At 42.4% G+C, this 15,397-nt stretch overlaps 1 protein-coding gene and 2 long non-coding RNA genes across 3 annotated transcripts in view; 2 read left to right on the top strand and 1 right to left on the bottom strand.

The window, feature by feature from the left end:
* LOC102733532 (uncharacterized) overlaps window positions 1–15,332 on the top strand; it is a 22,114-nt gene extending 6,782 nt beyond the window's left edge. The window contains exon 3 of the long non-coding RNA XR_014141071.1: window positions 14,954–15,332. This is a non-coding gene — a long non-coding RNA (uncharacterized LOC102733532). The remainder of the gene's footprint in view (window positions 1–14,953) is intronic.
* The window catches only part of LOC145717689 (uncharacterized), a 147,444-nt gene that overhangs the window by 73,037 nt on the left and 59,010 nt on the right, over window positions 1–15,397 (bottom strand). The gene's annotated exons all lie outside the window — the stretch shown is intronic.
* On the top strand, window positions 194–2,871 carry LOC145715868 (uncharacterized). The gene has a single exon (XM_081807666.1). The coding sequence runs from the start codon at window positions 484–486 to the stop codon at window positions 2,065–2,067; it is 1,584 nt and encodes a 527-aa protein (XP_081663792.1). The 5' UTR covers window positions 194–483; the 3' UTR covers window positions 2,068–2,871.

The raw sequence follows: 15,397 nt of genomic DNA, 5'->3' as shown, positions 1-15,397 counted from the left end.
TTTTTTTTTTTTTTAAAGATTTTATTTATTTATTTGAGAGAGAGAGAATGAGAGAGAGCACATGAGAGGGGGGAGGGTCAGAGGGAGAAGCAGACTCCCTGCCGAGCAGGGAGCCCGATGCGGGACTCGATCCAGGGACTCCAGGATCATGACCTGAGCCGAAGGCAGTCGCCTAACCAACTGAGCCACCCAGGCGCCCTATAGCCTTCTTTTCTAATATACTCAGCATTCATAAATTGTCCCTTGTCTCTACATTTTGTAGTTTATTCCATTTTTTTTTCCCCCCTCCTTCCACTTACAAATGTCTCAGACTTTCACTGTTTACCCAGTCTCATTTCTTCTTTTCTGCTTGGCCTTTGCTATGGAATTCCATTCTTTCTATTTCATGGTCATTGTGGCTCATTGGTCTCCTTTCTAGAAGACACCTGGCAAGTTGATTGTCATACAGACGGGCGCCAAGAAAATCAAGGCAACCTTGAAACTATGGAGAGTCACCACAAAAATAATGCATTTAGAAAAATATTATCTCTAAGCCTAAACTTTGATGTCCCTTTAGCACAAAGATCCCAAATATTTGACATCCTTGGGAAACATTTGAAACCTAATGTAGAGTACATTATTCAGAATAAAAGCTATGCAAGAAACAAAGTTGAATTTAATGGATATGATGAATTATTTCTTTATACTAAACGTGAGAAAATTCATACTGGAGAAAAATACAATGAATATAATGAACATTTAAAGGCTTCCAGCCATAAGTCACAGCTTATAAAACATTGGAAAACTCAAACAGGAGAGAAACAGCATAACTGCAGTGACTGCAAGAGAGCCTTTCCCCAGAAGTCAGACCTCATTAAGCATCAGCAAACACACACCGGAGAGAAACCCTGTGGTTGCAGTAGGTGTGAGAAAGCCTTCAGCCGGAAATCCCGTCTCATTTTACACCAGAGAACCCATACAGGAGTGAAACCTTATGGATGCAATAAATGTGGGAAAGCTTTTACTGATAAGTCATGCCTTAATAAACACCAGAGAGCTCACACAGGAGAGAAACGGTTTGAATGTCGTATATGTCAGAAAAGCTTCGGCGGTAAGTCACAACTCACTTCACATCAAAGAACTCATACAGGAGAGAAGCCCTACAGATGTGGTGAGTGTGAGAAAAGCTTCAGCAACAAGTCACAGCTCATTATTCATCAGAGATCTCACACAGGAGAGAAACCCTATGGCTGTGATAAATGTGGGAAAACATTCCCCCTTAAGTTTAGCCTCATTTTACATCAAAAAACTCATACAGGGGAAAAACCTTATGGATGCAGTGAATGTGGAAAAGCCTTCATCCAGAGATCTGAGCTCATTAGACATCAGAGAACCCACACAGGAGAGAAACCCTATCATTGCAGCGAATGTGGAAAAGACTTTAGTGTAAAGTCACTACTCAATACTCACTGGAGAACTCATACAGGAGAGAAACCCTATGGGTGCAGTGAATGTGGAAAAACCTTCTCCATCAAGTTTAGTCTCATCCTTCACCGAAGAACACATACGGGTGAGAAACCTTATGAATGCAATCAGTGTCAGAAAGCTTTCACCCAAAAGTCACACCTCACTATTCATCAGAGGTCTCACACCGGAGAGAAACCTTATGAATGCAGTGAATGCCACAAAGCCTTCAGCCGGAAGTCCTATCTCCTTATTCATCAGAGAATTCACTCGGGAGAGAAACCTTATGAATGCCTCCAGTGTGGGAAAACTTTCTCTCACAAGTTTAGCCTTATTATTCATCAGAGAATCCATACAGGAGAGAAACCCTATGGATGCAGTGAATGTGGAAAAACTTTTCCTATCAAATTTAGCCTCGTTTTGCATCAGAAGACACATACAGGAGAGAAACCCCATGAATGCAGTGAATGTCAGAAATCTTTCGTCCAGAAGTCACATCTTATTATACATCAAAGAACTCACACAGGAGAGAAACCTTATGGATGCAGTGAGTGTTGGAAAACTTTCTCCCACAAATTCAGCCTCATTTTACATCAGAAAACTCATAGAGGAGAGAAATCATGAATGAAGTAAATATTCAGAAGTTGTCATTGAAAGTGAATAGCTGATTACACTAGAGTTTACATAGGAGTGAAACCTTAAGACTACAGATGTGGACACATTTTTTTTTCCCCAGACTCACACCTCATTGCTTATAAGAGAATGGTACTGCGTAGAATGCCAGACAGGAGGAAATACCTTCCTCCATACATGTCAATTGAATGTAGCCAGAGAGAACGAATAGGAGGGAACATGTGTGTGTGTCTGTATTGATTGTGAGGATATTGTTGGCATGAAATCCAGCTACACTGGTATCAGAGAATTGACACTGATGAAAAAATTCTATACTTGAATGAATCTGAGGTATCATCTTTTATGGGTATCATTTTATGAGGGATGTTATTTCCTGTAATTGTGACATAATAAGCAGCATTATGGAACATTTTAAGTATGTAAATAAATACACTTGTCAGAAAACAAAGCAAATGTATCGGAACTATGTGAGAATATGTGTTTTACATCTATTTTTATTAAAATGATTGTTCATAATTGGGAATTGCATGTGTTAGCATAGCAATTGTGACTCCCTAGTACACATACTTCAATGTACACAAAACTTGCCAATAGAATAATCTGCATTGAGGGGCACCTGGGTGGCTCAGTCGTTAAGTGTCTGCCTTTGGCTTGGGTCATGATCCCAGGGTCCTGGTATTGAGCCCCTCATTGGGCTCCCTGCTCAGTGGGAAGCCTGCTTCTCCCTCTTCCACTCCGCCTGCTTTTGTTCCCTCTCTCACTCTCTCTCTCTCTGTCAAATAAATAAATAAATAAATAAAATCTTAAAAAAAAAAAGAATCTGCATTGAATCTTTATATAATTACAGTGCTACATAAGTTGTAATTGAACTACATGGTTCATTATTTTAGTAAGAAATCTTAATAAAATACCGAATATCTCCTCCCCTGCCACCCATTTCCTGGTATTCATAAATGGGCCTGGAAGATTTTGAATGTTCCTTGAGTAAAATGTTTTTTTCATCGATTCCATGGTAAAATATCCCCCCCACACACACATAATTAACAATGAAGTTAGAATGCAGCATACAGTTGATGACTTGACAGATTTATTTATTTATTTTTTATTTTTTATTTTTTTAAAGATTTTATTTATTTATTTTAGAGAGAGAGAATGAGAGACAGAGAGCATGAGAGGGAGGAGGGTCAGAGGGAGAAGCAGACTCCCTGCCGAGCAGGGAGCCCGATGCAGGACTCGATCCCGGGACTCCAGGATCATGACCTGAGCCGAAGGCAGTCGCTTAACCAACTGAGCCACCCAGGCGCCCGATGACTTGACAGATTTAAATGGAGAACTTAGTACAGAAAATGGTACATCACACAATCAAAGGTATCTTGGGTTAGATGAAATGCAGTAGAAGTTTCTGTAATAAAGAATTTTATTTCTTCTAAACCGATCAGATAGTTAGGGTTTGAAGATAATGAGTTTTATACCCTTTTGAATTCTAGTTTGAGTGATCATCCTTGATATCAGAAGACAGAAATTAAATGCTAGCTTTGGTCCTGGTACTGCTTGATTGGACAATGTAACTTGTTCCTATAGTCAAATGAAGTAGGCTTCTATTTCCCTTATACTGTACAAGGTATTGGCTGGTCCGAAGGTAGTGAGTTATCTCAATTGATTGTTCACAGTTACTGTACAAGGTATGCTTCCCTTTCAAAAAGCATAAGTGAAACTTCAGAGGTGTTTTTATGAATCCCTCTCTAGAATGTAGCTGGAAAGTCTCATAAATTATTTTTCTTAAGTGGGGATTAAATCCTAAGATACAATGAGCTTGGTTTTAATTTACAAAAGCAGGTTTCCTTTTCAAGCACATTGGTTTACATTAAAATGGGGAAATTGCAACTATAGCGGGTACCCAGTTTAAGGTGGTTGAATGTACTCAACACGACTCCAGACTTATACTAACATGAGACTCCAATAAAGACAAAAGCTACAAGGTGTTCTGCAACATGCAGGTACGGATTCCAGGGACCTTTTTCAGTCACAGAACACCATTTGTCTCCAAATCACAAACCACCAACATATATGTGAAGTATCTCAGTTTCACGGAAATCAAGGCCCAAGATTACTCACGGGTCTTTTATACTCACTAGTCACATAGCCAAAACCAGCTTTTGTAAAGAGGGGTAAATCATCCATCTCCATGTTTTCAATAAGCAATGTGGATTAGCTGGTATACCCCCACATTAAGCAGTACAATATAGCATGAGAGGGAAAAACAAAAAAACAAGAAGGGCTAAGATTAATCCCAGGGACATTGACAGACTTTCTATCCCAAACCCAGGAACCAATAGTCTTACACATGGGAGTTTTGCAAGTCTTGGGGGTGTGAGGGATGATAGTGAAATGTCACCTACAATATGATAAAATGGTTAGCAAAATAAATACTACTGTTTTACTGTCTGCATTTCCAAAGGATTCGTTCAAGAATGACTGGAAACTCTCCATTGTCCTGAATGTAAAGCCTGGGAAGTTGATGAGAGCACTGCTCTTTTGAAGACAAACATTCTTACCTATGAGCAGGGAAAGCATTTTAGTGAATCAGGAGTTTTCACACACCTTGTCCCTCACGAACTCCCACCCCAAACCACTTTCCAACAAGAAAGTCACTGTACCTATAGGGGTTAAGTACTTCCCACCTTTCCCTTGCCATGTTCAAAATAGTAAAAGGGATCTCCTTGGGGCACCTGATTGGCTCAGTCAGTGGAGCATGCAACTCAGTCTTGGGGTTATAAGTTCGAGCCCCATGTTGGGTGTGGAGATTACTTAAAAATACAATCTTTAAAAAAAATAAAAGACATCTCCATAGAGGAAGAACCTCCCCACTACAAAGGTGGGAAATATGTGACTCCTCTTTCCTCATCCTTGCCCACTGTCAGCCAAACCCTATTTGCAGGGAAGTAACTGCTATCAGATAACAAGGGTTAGTAAAACCTACTCTCTCCAGGTTAAATTTTAATTCTAAACCTAAAGTTTCATTAATATATTTGAAGTATTAATATATTTGAAGTATCTACATGATCTTGTGAAATTGAAGGTTACATAAACTACCTCTTACTGACAAACTCACTGGTAATCTGTTATTTGTGACTCAATTCTATTTCACAATGATGTGAGACTGATAGCTAGTGATCGTATTGCTGACCCCATCACTTCCCTCCTTATGAGCCATGGCTTGCCTCTGGTGCAAGGAAAGTATAACAGTGAGAAAAGACTACTTTGGTTATGGAATCTCTCTCTTTTCATCTTGTGCTATCAGCATTATGGAGCTGGTGGAAAAACATGTCAAGACCACGTTAAAAAGAATTAAGTTTTCATGATTTCTTCTCACTACATGGTATAGGCCCCTCCAAGTTCACTTCCCCATCCTATAATAACAGGTAACAACCCTAAAATTCACAGTGGGCTTTCAGGAGATCTGGCATGTTGAAGAAATATGTGTAGAGGGCTTATCTGTTGATAGTCTTGTGGACCCTTGTTATTGAGTGGATTCAGGTGCTCCTGGTATTTTGACATCAAGACTTGTCCTACAATGAGCATCAGATTATATAAGCCCAAGGATCACTGGTTTACTTCATAATCTCTCAATCACAAAAATAACTTGATGAGCAGAAGGCATGTAGTGATGCTGGATAGTGGGTACACAGGTTTTAAGAATTTTGTTTTTTTATAAGATTCAAGTATTTTTTTAAAGATTTATTTATTCATTTCAGAGAGGAGGAGGGGAAGAGGGAGAGAATCTTCAAGTAGACTCCCCGCAGAGCTTGGAGCCCAATGCGGGCTTGATCTCAACCCACAAAATAACGACCTGAGCCGAAACCAAGAGCTGGTCGTTCAACTGAGCACCCAGATGCCCCAAGACTCAAGTTCTTTAATGAAAAATGAAAGCAAGGAACACATGGTCCCAGAGAGCTGTAAAAACTGCCATAAGACAGAAGGCAAAGGTATACATTTGATATTACTGACTAACCTTCTATCCCTTAAGCTGAAAATCCAGGTTGGCTCACTTGTGTGAGACTTACCCCAATGTACATGGGTTGGCTCACCTGTGTGAGTCTACCCCAATGTACATGGGTTTAGAAGATGTTGCAAAATACTGCCAAATCACTGACTTGTCCTGTAATCCAGCAATTTAGTCATGAGTTCCCTGGTTTTGTCAGTATAACTACACATTTCCAGTATCTATCAGACCTTCTGATTTAAATGCTATGAAATTTATATGACCTGCAGTCATATGCACAATTGTATCTCCATTCTTTTTTGTAAGATTGATTGATTGATTGATTGATTTTTGAGAGAGAGCGAAGGAGCAGGGGCAGGGGCAGAGGGAGAGGGAGAAGCAGAGTCCCCTCTGAGCAGGGAGCCCAACATGGGCTCGATTCCGGGACTCTGGGATCATGACCTCAGCCTAAGGCAGATGCCCAACCAACTAAGCCACCCAGGCGCTCCTGTATCTCCATTCTTGCTGTCATTTTCATTTTTCATACTCCCGTTAGTTCAGTCCTTGTAAAGGGCTATGATAATCATTAACATTGGATGTTCATGGATCTTTCTCCTTTGGGATACATGGAAGAACTGTATTTCTCCATGTTTTTTGAAGTTACGTATCACCATATGATCTGCTTTAGTTGATGAAGTGAAAGGGGAAGTGATTGTCACTTATCAGTAGAAGCCTTAGGAGCCAGTGTGTACTCTTCTATGTTCTGGGTCCTTCTCTCCTTGTACAGTAATATTCCAGGTAGGAGTCATATTCCTGGGTTGTAAGTAATGACATCGATTATGTGCAGCACAAGTCCTAGATGACCCACACATGGAATATGAGTGAGAAGTATGTCTTTGTTGTTTTAAACCACAGATATTTTAGGGTTGGTTTTATTATAACATAACCTAATGTAACAGATGTTTACTCAGTCTGGAAATCCTGTTAATAAATTCATTTGTAACTCTATGGCCTTAAAAAAAAAGTCCAATCTTCTTAATATGATATGCAAGGACCTTAAGTATTATTATCTATTGTGTAACTGAAAAGCATCTCAACAGGGTTTCTATAATCCTGACAAGCCAGTCCTAAAATTCTCATAGGAGACAAATTGCCAAAAATATTTCAAGCAATTCTAACAAAGAAATATGATGGGGGTTTTGCTCTACTTGATAACAAACAAGATTTACTATAAATCAATAGTAATTAAGATATTGCAGTATCAAGTACAGGGATAGAGACATATTACAAATTGTAAAAGTGAGCTCAGAAATTGATCTATACATATGGATATTGGATATGGATATCTGAGATGACATTACAAGTCAGTGCAAAAAGAGGTATTATTCAGAGTTAGCCAAAATCAAGGTTAAGGGTACTGTCCTCAATTCAGCCATCAGTTACAAGTTCAGAGGTTGCCAGGGCCACTCACTTTTGACCAACTGGCTACAAATTTAGGAGTTCCCATATCCACCCTCAGATGAGACTCACAGAACTCACCAAAAGTCTTATTCTTATTCCAGTTTTTAAAAAAGATTTTATTTATTTATTTTGAGAGAGAGCACACACGCACAAGAGCAAGTGAGCATGAGTGAGGGGGAGGAGCAGACACAGAGGGAGAGGGAGAAGCAGGAGCAGGGAGCCCGACGAGGGGCTCGATCCCAGGACGCTGGGATCATGACCTGAGCTGAAGGCAGACGCTTAACCAACTGAGCCACCCAGGTGCCCCATCTCTTATTCCAGTTTTATTGTAGCATAAGGATACAAATTAGAACCACCAAAAAAAGAGACACACAGGAAAAAGCCTGTGAGGGTTAAACCTAAATCTTTCATCATCCTCCGAGATGTGTTACCCACCCAGCACTGAGAAATGACATACTCAAAAGAGTATTGCCAACCAGGGAATTTCACCTGAGCTTCCTATCCAGAGATTTTATTCGGGTTTTATCACACATACATGATTGATTTCAGGTTGAATTCAATCTCCAGCCTCCTCCACTCCCGGAGGTGAGACTGATATCATATGGCTCAAGGCCTCAATCTTCTAATCACATGGTTGATTTTTCTGGCTGGCAAGCTCCTATCCTGAGTCATCTCATTAGCAGAAATTATCTTGTGGTTTGAGGGCCCTTCATGTATGACAAAGACACTCCTATCACTCAGGAAATTCTAAAGGTTTAGAGGTTACTTCTTTCTTAGGAACCTGGAACAAAGGCTAGCCAAACTCTTTATGGCAGTTATTTTTGTGTTAATTTTTAAGGTTTTTATTTTAAGTGATCTCCACACCCAATGTGGGGCTGGAACTTACAACCCTGAAATCAAGAGTCTCAAGCTCTGCTGACTGAGTCAGCCAGGCGCCCCTATGGCAGTTATTTTTAAAAGACTACTAGGATAATTGGTTATCCTATAGAAAAAGTAAATAAATTTAGGTGTCTAAGTGACACCCTACACAAATCAATGCTTTATGTCTTAGACTAAAAGCGAACTTATTTGATTGAAAAAGGGCCAGACAGTATTTCGGGCTTTGCAGGCCACATACAATCTCCATTTATTTAACCCTTTAAAAATTTTATTAAAAAAATATTTTATTATTTATTTATTTGCCAGAGAGAGAGCACGCACAAGCAGAGGGAGAAGCAGGCTCCCCGCTAAGCAAGGAGCCCAGTGTGGGGCTCAATCCCAGGACCCTAGGATCATGACCTGAGTAGAAGGCAGACACTTAACGCCTGAGCCACCCAGGCATCCCAACCCTTTAAAAATTTAAAAACCAATCTTAAGGTCAAAGCCAAACAGGCTGTGGGCTGGATTTTGCCCATAGGGTGCAGTTTGCTGACCCCTGGAACCCTAAATATGAACAGCAAAACTTGAAAAGTTTTAGAAGAAAATACAAGAGAATGTTTTTATGAGCTTAATGTGGGGAAGGATTTCTTTAAAAAGACTAGGTAGTGGGGTGCCTAGTTGGCTGAGTCTGTTAGGTGTGGGACTCTTGATTTCAGCTCAGGTCATGATCTCAGGGTCCTGAGATAGAGCCCCATGTTGGGCTCCATGCTGAACAGTGGAGTGGAGCCTGCTTAAGATTCTCTCTCTCCCTCTCCCTCAGCCCTTCACTGCACCCGCCTAAAAAGAAAGAGAGAGAAAGAAGGGAAGGAAGGAAGAAAGAAAAAAGAAAGAAAGAAAAAGAAAGAAAGAAAGAAAAAGAAAGGGAATAGGTAGAAACTATGAGAAAGATCATTAAATTTCATCTACATTCCATTAAAATGAGATATTTCATATAATATACATCAAAAACAGTAAAAACAAGCTGCACATTGAGAGAATATATTTGTAATACTTAAAAAATGATGAAAACTTAAGATTATATAAAGAACTCTTACAAATCAATAAGAAAATGACAAGAATAAAAATCAGTGGGCAAATATTCACAGAAGAGTCAACTCTGAATAGCCAATTAACATGAAAAGATACATTTTTAAAAAAGATTTTATTTATTTATTTGTCAGAGATAGAGCACAAGCAGGGGGAGCGGCAGACAGGAGAGCAGGCTTCCCACTGAGCAAGGAGCCCGATGCAGGACTCGATCCCAGGACACCGGGATCAAGACAGGAGCCAAAGGCACACGCTTAACCGACTGAGCCACCCAGGCATCCCCAAAAGATACTTAAAAAAAAAAATTTAATCTCTACACTCAACCGGGGGCTCAAACTCAGGACCCCCAGATCAAGAGTCACACACTCCATGGAGTGAGTCAGCCAGGTGCCCCCAAAGATACTATATTTTTTAAAAAGATTTACTCGGGGCGCCTGGGTGGCTCAGTCGTTGGGCGTCTGCCTTCGGCTCAGGTCATGATCCCAGGGTCCTGGAGTCGAGCCCCGCATCGGGCTCCCTGCTCGGCAGGAAGCCTGCTTCTCCCTCTCCCACTCCCCCTGCTTGTGTTCCCTCTCTCGCTGTGTCTCTCTGTCAAATAAATAAATAAAATATTTTAAAAATATATTTATTTGAGAGAGAGGAGAGTGCACGTGTGAGTAGGGGGAAGGGTAGTAGCAGAGAAAGACTCCTGAAGCGGACTCCCAGCTGAGCCGGAGCCTCACATACACCTCTATCCCAGGACCCCCAGATCATGACCTGAGCCGAAAACAAGTCACTTAACCCACTGAGCCACCTAGGCGCCCCAAGATACATTTTGAATTGGAAACTGACCAATTTGTGGATGAACCAATTCTCAGATAGTATTTTATCTTTCCAAAAAAAAATTCACAGCAACTCCTATTGGAATGGATAATCCATAAAGTTATAGTTGGCCGATTTATATATATATATATATTTTTTTTTTAAAGATTTTATTTTTTTTGACAGAGAGAGACATAGCGAGAGCAGGAACACAAGCCGGGGGAGTGGGAGAGGGAGAAGCAGGCTTCCCGCAGAGCAGGGAGCACGATGTGGGACTCGATCCCAGGACCCTGGGATCATGACCTGAGCCGAAGGCAGAGGCTTAACGACCGAGCCATCCAGGCGCCCGCGATTTATATTGTTTTAAAAGCTTGCGACTGTACTTGATTTGTCTCTGTCCTAGCTCACTATCCCTGCAGGTGGGGCAGCCTGGACTAGAGAGCAGAGAAAAGGTAAGGCGGGCGCAGAGAGCTCCAAAGTGACAAAACAGCACGCTCCAGAATCCTCTTCCAGTAACATTAGTTGCGAGCAGCGGCGCTAAGACCTGATGACACTGCCATCAGGAATGCGTGCACGTGATTCCTTCGAAAACCATCCGCACCGCATTGCTTAAGCTACGACAGCATCACAGCTGCTTTTGTATCCACTTACTTCATAGTCCACACTTTCAAATTTCAACACTTGGTGTTTTCCAAACAGGCCTGGAACAAAAGGTGGCCTTGGCTGTGAATTTATATTGTGACCCTCACGCACACCCTCCACGCCCAATCTCACTGGCTGGGATGCCCACTTAGATCCCAGCCGATAAGACGCTCCCATCGCCTCTTTCCCGGCGCTTGTTCCCCGCTCTACGGACCCCTGACACTCGCCAACGCGGCCGCGCTCAGGGCCGCTCGTTTCCGACAGTTTCTCGTGCGTCCGTGCAGTTTGCGCAGCGTTGTCTCTAACTTCCCAGCGCGGCGGCGCAGGGGCTGAAGCAACCGGGCGGCAACAAGCAGGTGCACGGCCTCGAGCCCCGCGCTGAGCGGCGCGAAGACGGCCGGGGCCCGAGCGGCCGACGCTCACCGCGGGAGCGCCCAGGGAGCCGCGGCGCGGATGCCCCGGCCTGAGGAGACGCCGGAGGTGGGGTCGTTCCCGGCCCCGCGGCCACCGTAGCGGGTTCCCAGGAGCTGGGCGTGCGGCCGGGAACCGACGAGCTCGCAGAGGTGAGGTGTGATAGCTGGAGATCGCAGCGGGGTCGCGGGAACCGAAGAGGTTAAGGAGGGGAGAGGCTCGGTGGGCGTCCGCGGCTCCGAGGCTGGGATGCCTTTGCTGCCAGGGTGCGGGGCTGTGGTGGTCAGGCATTCCAGCTGTGTGGAGATCAAGGACTGAGACTCGTGAGGTCAGAGTTTGAGGTCCGTGCGGGTCACCGTGCCTGGGGCGCTCAGTGATTGAGAACTGGAGGGAAGTGGGCATTTGTCGGTGAAAGCATTGTCTGCACTGAACGCGGGGCGCAGTGATGGAGGAGCCGGCAGTGAGACACCTGATGACCGTTACCTTCCCCCCGCCTTCAGTCCAGTTCCTCTCCAAGGACTAGTTTGCAAGTCTCCTTAGGCCCCCACATCACCTTCTCCTTTCGTCCCCACAGATAAGAATTTTAGGGAGATCAAGCATTAAGCAAATCTAAACTGGTAAGTTTTCTGACTTTCCTTCTCACTGCAAGTTTACTTGGATATTTGCTTCCAGATTGTGACACCAGTAAAACAACATTTCTAGCTTCCTAATTCTATTTCCCAAAGATAATTCTTATTCAAATGTTAGTATATTTCAGTTTTTGTCTTTTATTTTCTCTGCTTAATTTTCATAATTCAGATAAACTCTGGAAACATTGGGATAATTTGCTTTTTAAAATTCATTTCATATTCTAAACATTTCCATAAAACAAATTCTCTTAGTAAGAATTTTTCTAGGGGCGCCTGGGTGGCTCAGTTGGTTAAGCGACTGCCTTCGGCTCAGGTCATGATCCCAGGGTCCTAGGATCGAGTCCCGCATCGGGCTCCCGGCTCAGCAGGGAGCCTGCTTCTCCCTCTGACCCTATCCCCTCTCATGCTGTTTCTCTCTCTCTCTCTCTCTCTCTCAAATAAATAAATAAATAAATAAATAAATAAAAGAATTTTTCTAATGGCTACACTAAAACACAAACAGGTAAGAGAAGGAGTGACATTGTGACTAGAATCTGATTAAGTACTTGCATCTATTTGGATGGCTTTGGAATATTTGAAATGTTTAGTTACTACTTTTAGGATTTGGCATTTACCCAGTGGTGTATTTCCCTGACTCATCGCCTTCCTGGGGTTTTTTCTGCCTTTGTTGCAATTGTAAATAGTGTCTTTTTCCCTAACCTTTCATCTCTAATTTTTCTTTTCTCCTAATTTTCTTCAGCTGGTAAAACAACTTAAAAATATTATTAGAGGTGCCTAGCTGGCTCAGTCATAGAGCATGCAACTTTTTTTTTTTTTAATTTATTTATTCATTTGAGAGAGTGAGAATGAGAGAGAGTATATGAGAGGGGGCAGGGTCAGAGGGAGAAGCAGGCTCCTCGCCGAGCAGGGAGCCCGATGCGGTACTCGATCCCGGGACTCCAGGATCATGACCTGAGCCGAAGGCAGTTGCTTAACCAACTGAGCCACCCAGGCGCCCTAGAGCATGCAACTTTTGATCTTGAGATTGTAAGTTTGAGATCCACACTGGGTGGAGAGGTTATTAAAAAAATAAAATAAAATCTTTTTAAAATAAATAAGAATATTATTAAACATTATTTTGTTTTGGTTACTTCACCGAATCTTTGTTATTACTAATAGCTTTTTCCAACTCAAAATTTTATTACGAAATTATGAAAACATTTCATTATGAAAAATTCCAACACACAGCAAAGTTGAATGAATTTTACTGTGAACACATACCCACCACCTAGATTGTGCCATTAACATTTTACCGTATTTGCTCTATCAGTTATTTATCCTTCTTCCTGGCCCCGCCCACCTCCAAATAATATTGGCCCAGTGACAAGTGTTTGGATTTTGGGATGGAATGAATCTGGCCTTTTAACCTGGATTCTTGCTCTTAATGAGGAGACTTTTGGAAAGCACCTGTGGGTGGGGGCTGATTGCCAGGGGAACCAACCCTGCGATTAGAGGGTTGGACTTTTAGTCCATCCGCATAACCTCCGTGGAGGGGCGCCATCTGGAGGTGGAATCAACCACCAATGGCCAATGAGTTAATCATGGCTGTGTAACAAAGCCTCCATAAAACCCCCAAAGGCCAGGGAACAGAGAGCTTCCGGGCTGGAAAACAAGTGCAGGTGCTGGGAGAGTGGCAAACCTGGAGAGCAGCATGAAAGCTACTTGCCCTTTCCCCACACCCTCTGCATCTCTTCTGTTTGGCTGTTCCTGAGTTACATCATCTTACAGTAAGCTGGTAATCTTGTAAGTAAAATGTTTCTCTGACTTCTGTGAACCACTTGAGCAAATTATTTGAACCCGAGGAGGTCCTTGAAACGTGATTTATAGCCAATTGGTCAGAAGTGCAGGTAACAACCTGGATTTGGGACTGACCTGAAGCAGTGCGGGGAGCAGCCTTTTTTCCTCCCCATAATAACTGCTGTCTTGTTTTATATCATACATATTTTCATGCTTTTCCTAGATGTATATGCATTCAAACAATACACTCTTTTTGTGTGTGTGTTTTAGAAAGAGATGAGAATAGTAGTGTATGTATGTATTAAAAAAATTCATAGGTAGTGTTTCGTTTTGTTCTTCATGCTATGGAAGTAATGAATTCCTAACCCACCAAGGGCTCAAATTTGAAATAGGTATTGGAGTTTTATGGAATGTTTTCCTCAGCATCAATTTTGGTGATCACAGGACTTTTCTAACATACAAATATATTGTAGCAGACACTGTTGGTTACTTGCTGTTGCAGAAGTCAACACAGCTCTTAAGAAAGGCCTGCTTACAAGGTTGTCCCTTGCCTGACATCTGGGAACTTAGATTTGGAGAGGGTTCTCATCATTCTCTATTGAATGGCTCACTATTCATAACTGTCCTTTCACACAATATGGTTGGGGTGCCTGGGTGGCTCAGTTGGTTAAGCGTCCACCTCCGCTCAGGGCATGACCCCAGTGTCCTGGGATTGAACCCTGCATCCGGCTCCCTGCTCAGCGGGGAGCCTGCTTCTCCCTCTCCCGCTCCCCCTGCCTGTGCTCTCTGTCAAATAAATAAATAAAATCTTAAAAAAAAAAACCAAACCAATATGGTTTACCCTAAACATCTGGTCTCCTCTAGGATTCTGGGATTTTGGTATGCGCTAGGCAGTGGGTGCCTACGTGAACCCCCAGTAAAAAGCCATGGGCACTTTTCTCTAATAAGCTAACACATTTCACATGTGTTATCACAACCGTTGCTAGGGGAAGTAAGTGTATCCTGTGTGACTTCATGGAAACAGGACTCTTGGGAGCTGGCACCTAATTTCCTCCAGCTTTTGCCATATGGACCTTTTTCTCTTTGCTGATTTTGCTTTGTATGTTTTTGTGGTTATAAATTATATGCTGAGGCCTGTGAGTCCCACTTAATCACTGAACCTGGGGGTGGTCTTGGGTTTTCCCAACACATCTTCCCAACATCCATTTATTTCCTTTTCCTTTTCTAACAGATTCTCCAGGTGTTCCTTGGCTTGTGGCAACACATCTCTACTCTCTGCCTCCGTCTTTAGATGGTCGCATCTTCCCTGTGTGTCTGGTACAAGGGGACTTGGATTTAGGGCCCATCTGGATACTCCTCAACTTTCTTATCTCAGGATCCTTAATTACAGCTGCAAAGACCCATTTTCCACATGAAGCCACATTCAGAGGTTCATATCTTTTTTTGGGGGGAGGCATCATTCAACCCAGTACAAATGGGTGTGGATTTAAGGGAAAATATGTCCAGAAACTAACCTTTCTTTCCCACCTTCCCCTTATCATTCATGCTACTTCTACTTCACAGAAGAAAGGCATACCTCCCCCACATTCAGATTGTTATGTTTTATTTCCGCGGGTTATATAGCCTTTGGGGGGACCAAGTAAAGAGACAGTTACAAATAATGACTTTGACTCAA

The sequence above is a fragment of the Leptonychotes weddellii genome, chromosome 16 (genome assembly GCF_054177405.1).
Source record: "Leptonychotes weddellii isolate Sample4059 chromosome 16, ASM5417740v2, whole genome shotgun sequence".
Classification (NCBI taxonomy): domain Eukaryota; kingdom Metazoa; phylum Chordata; class Mammalia; order Carnivora; family Phocidae; genus Leptonychotes; species Leptonychotes weddellii.
Note: the sequence above shows the minus strand (reverse complement) of the source record. Positions and strands in the feature narration are given on the sequence as shown.

Excerpts from the sequence above, each read along its gene's own strand:
- LOC145715868 (XM_081807666.1), top strand. The coding sequence starts at position 484 with ATGGAGAGTCACCACAAAAATAATGCATTTAGAAAAATATTATCTCTA.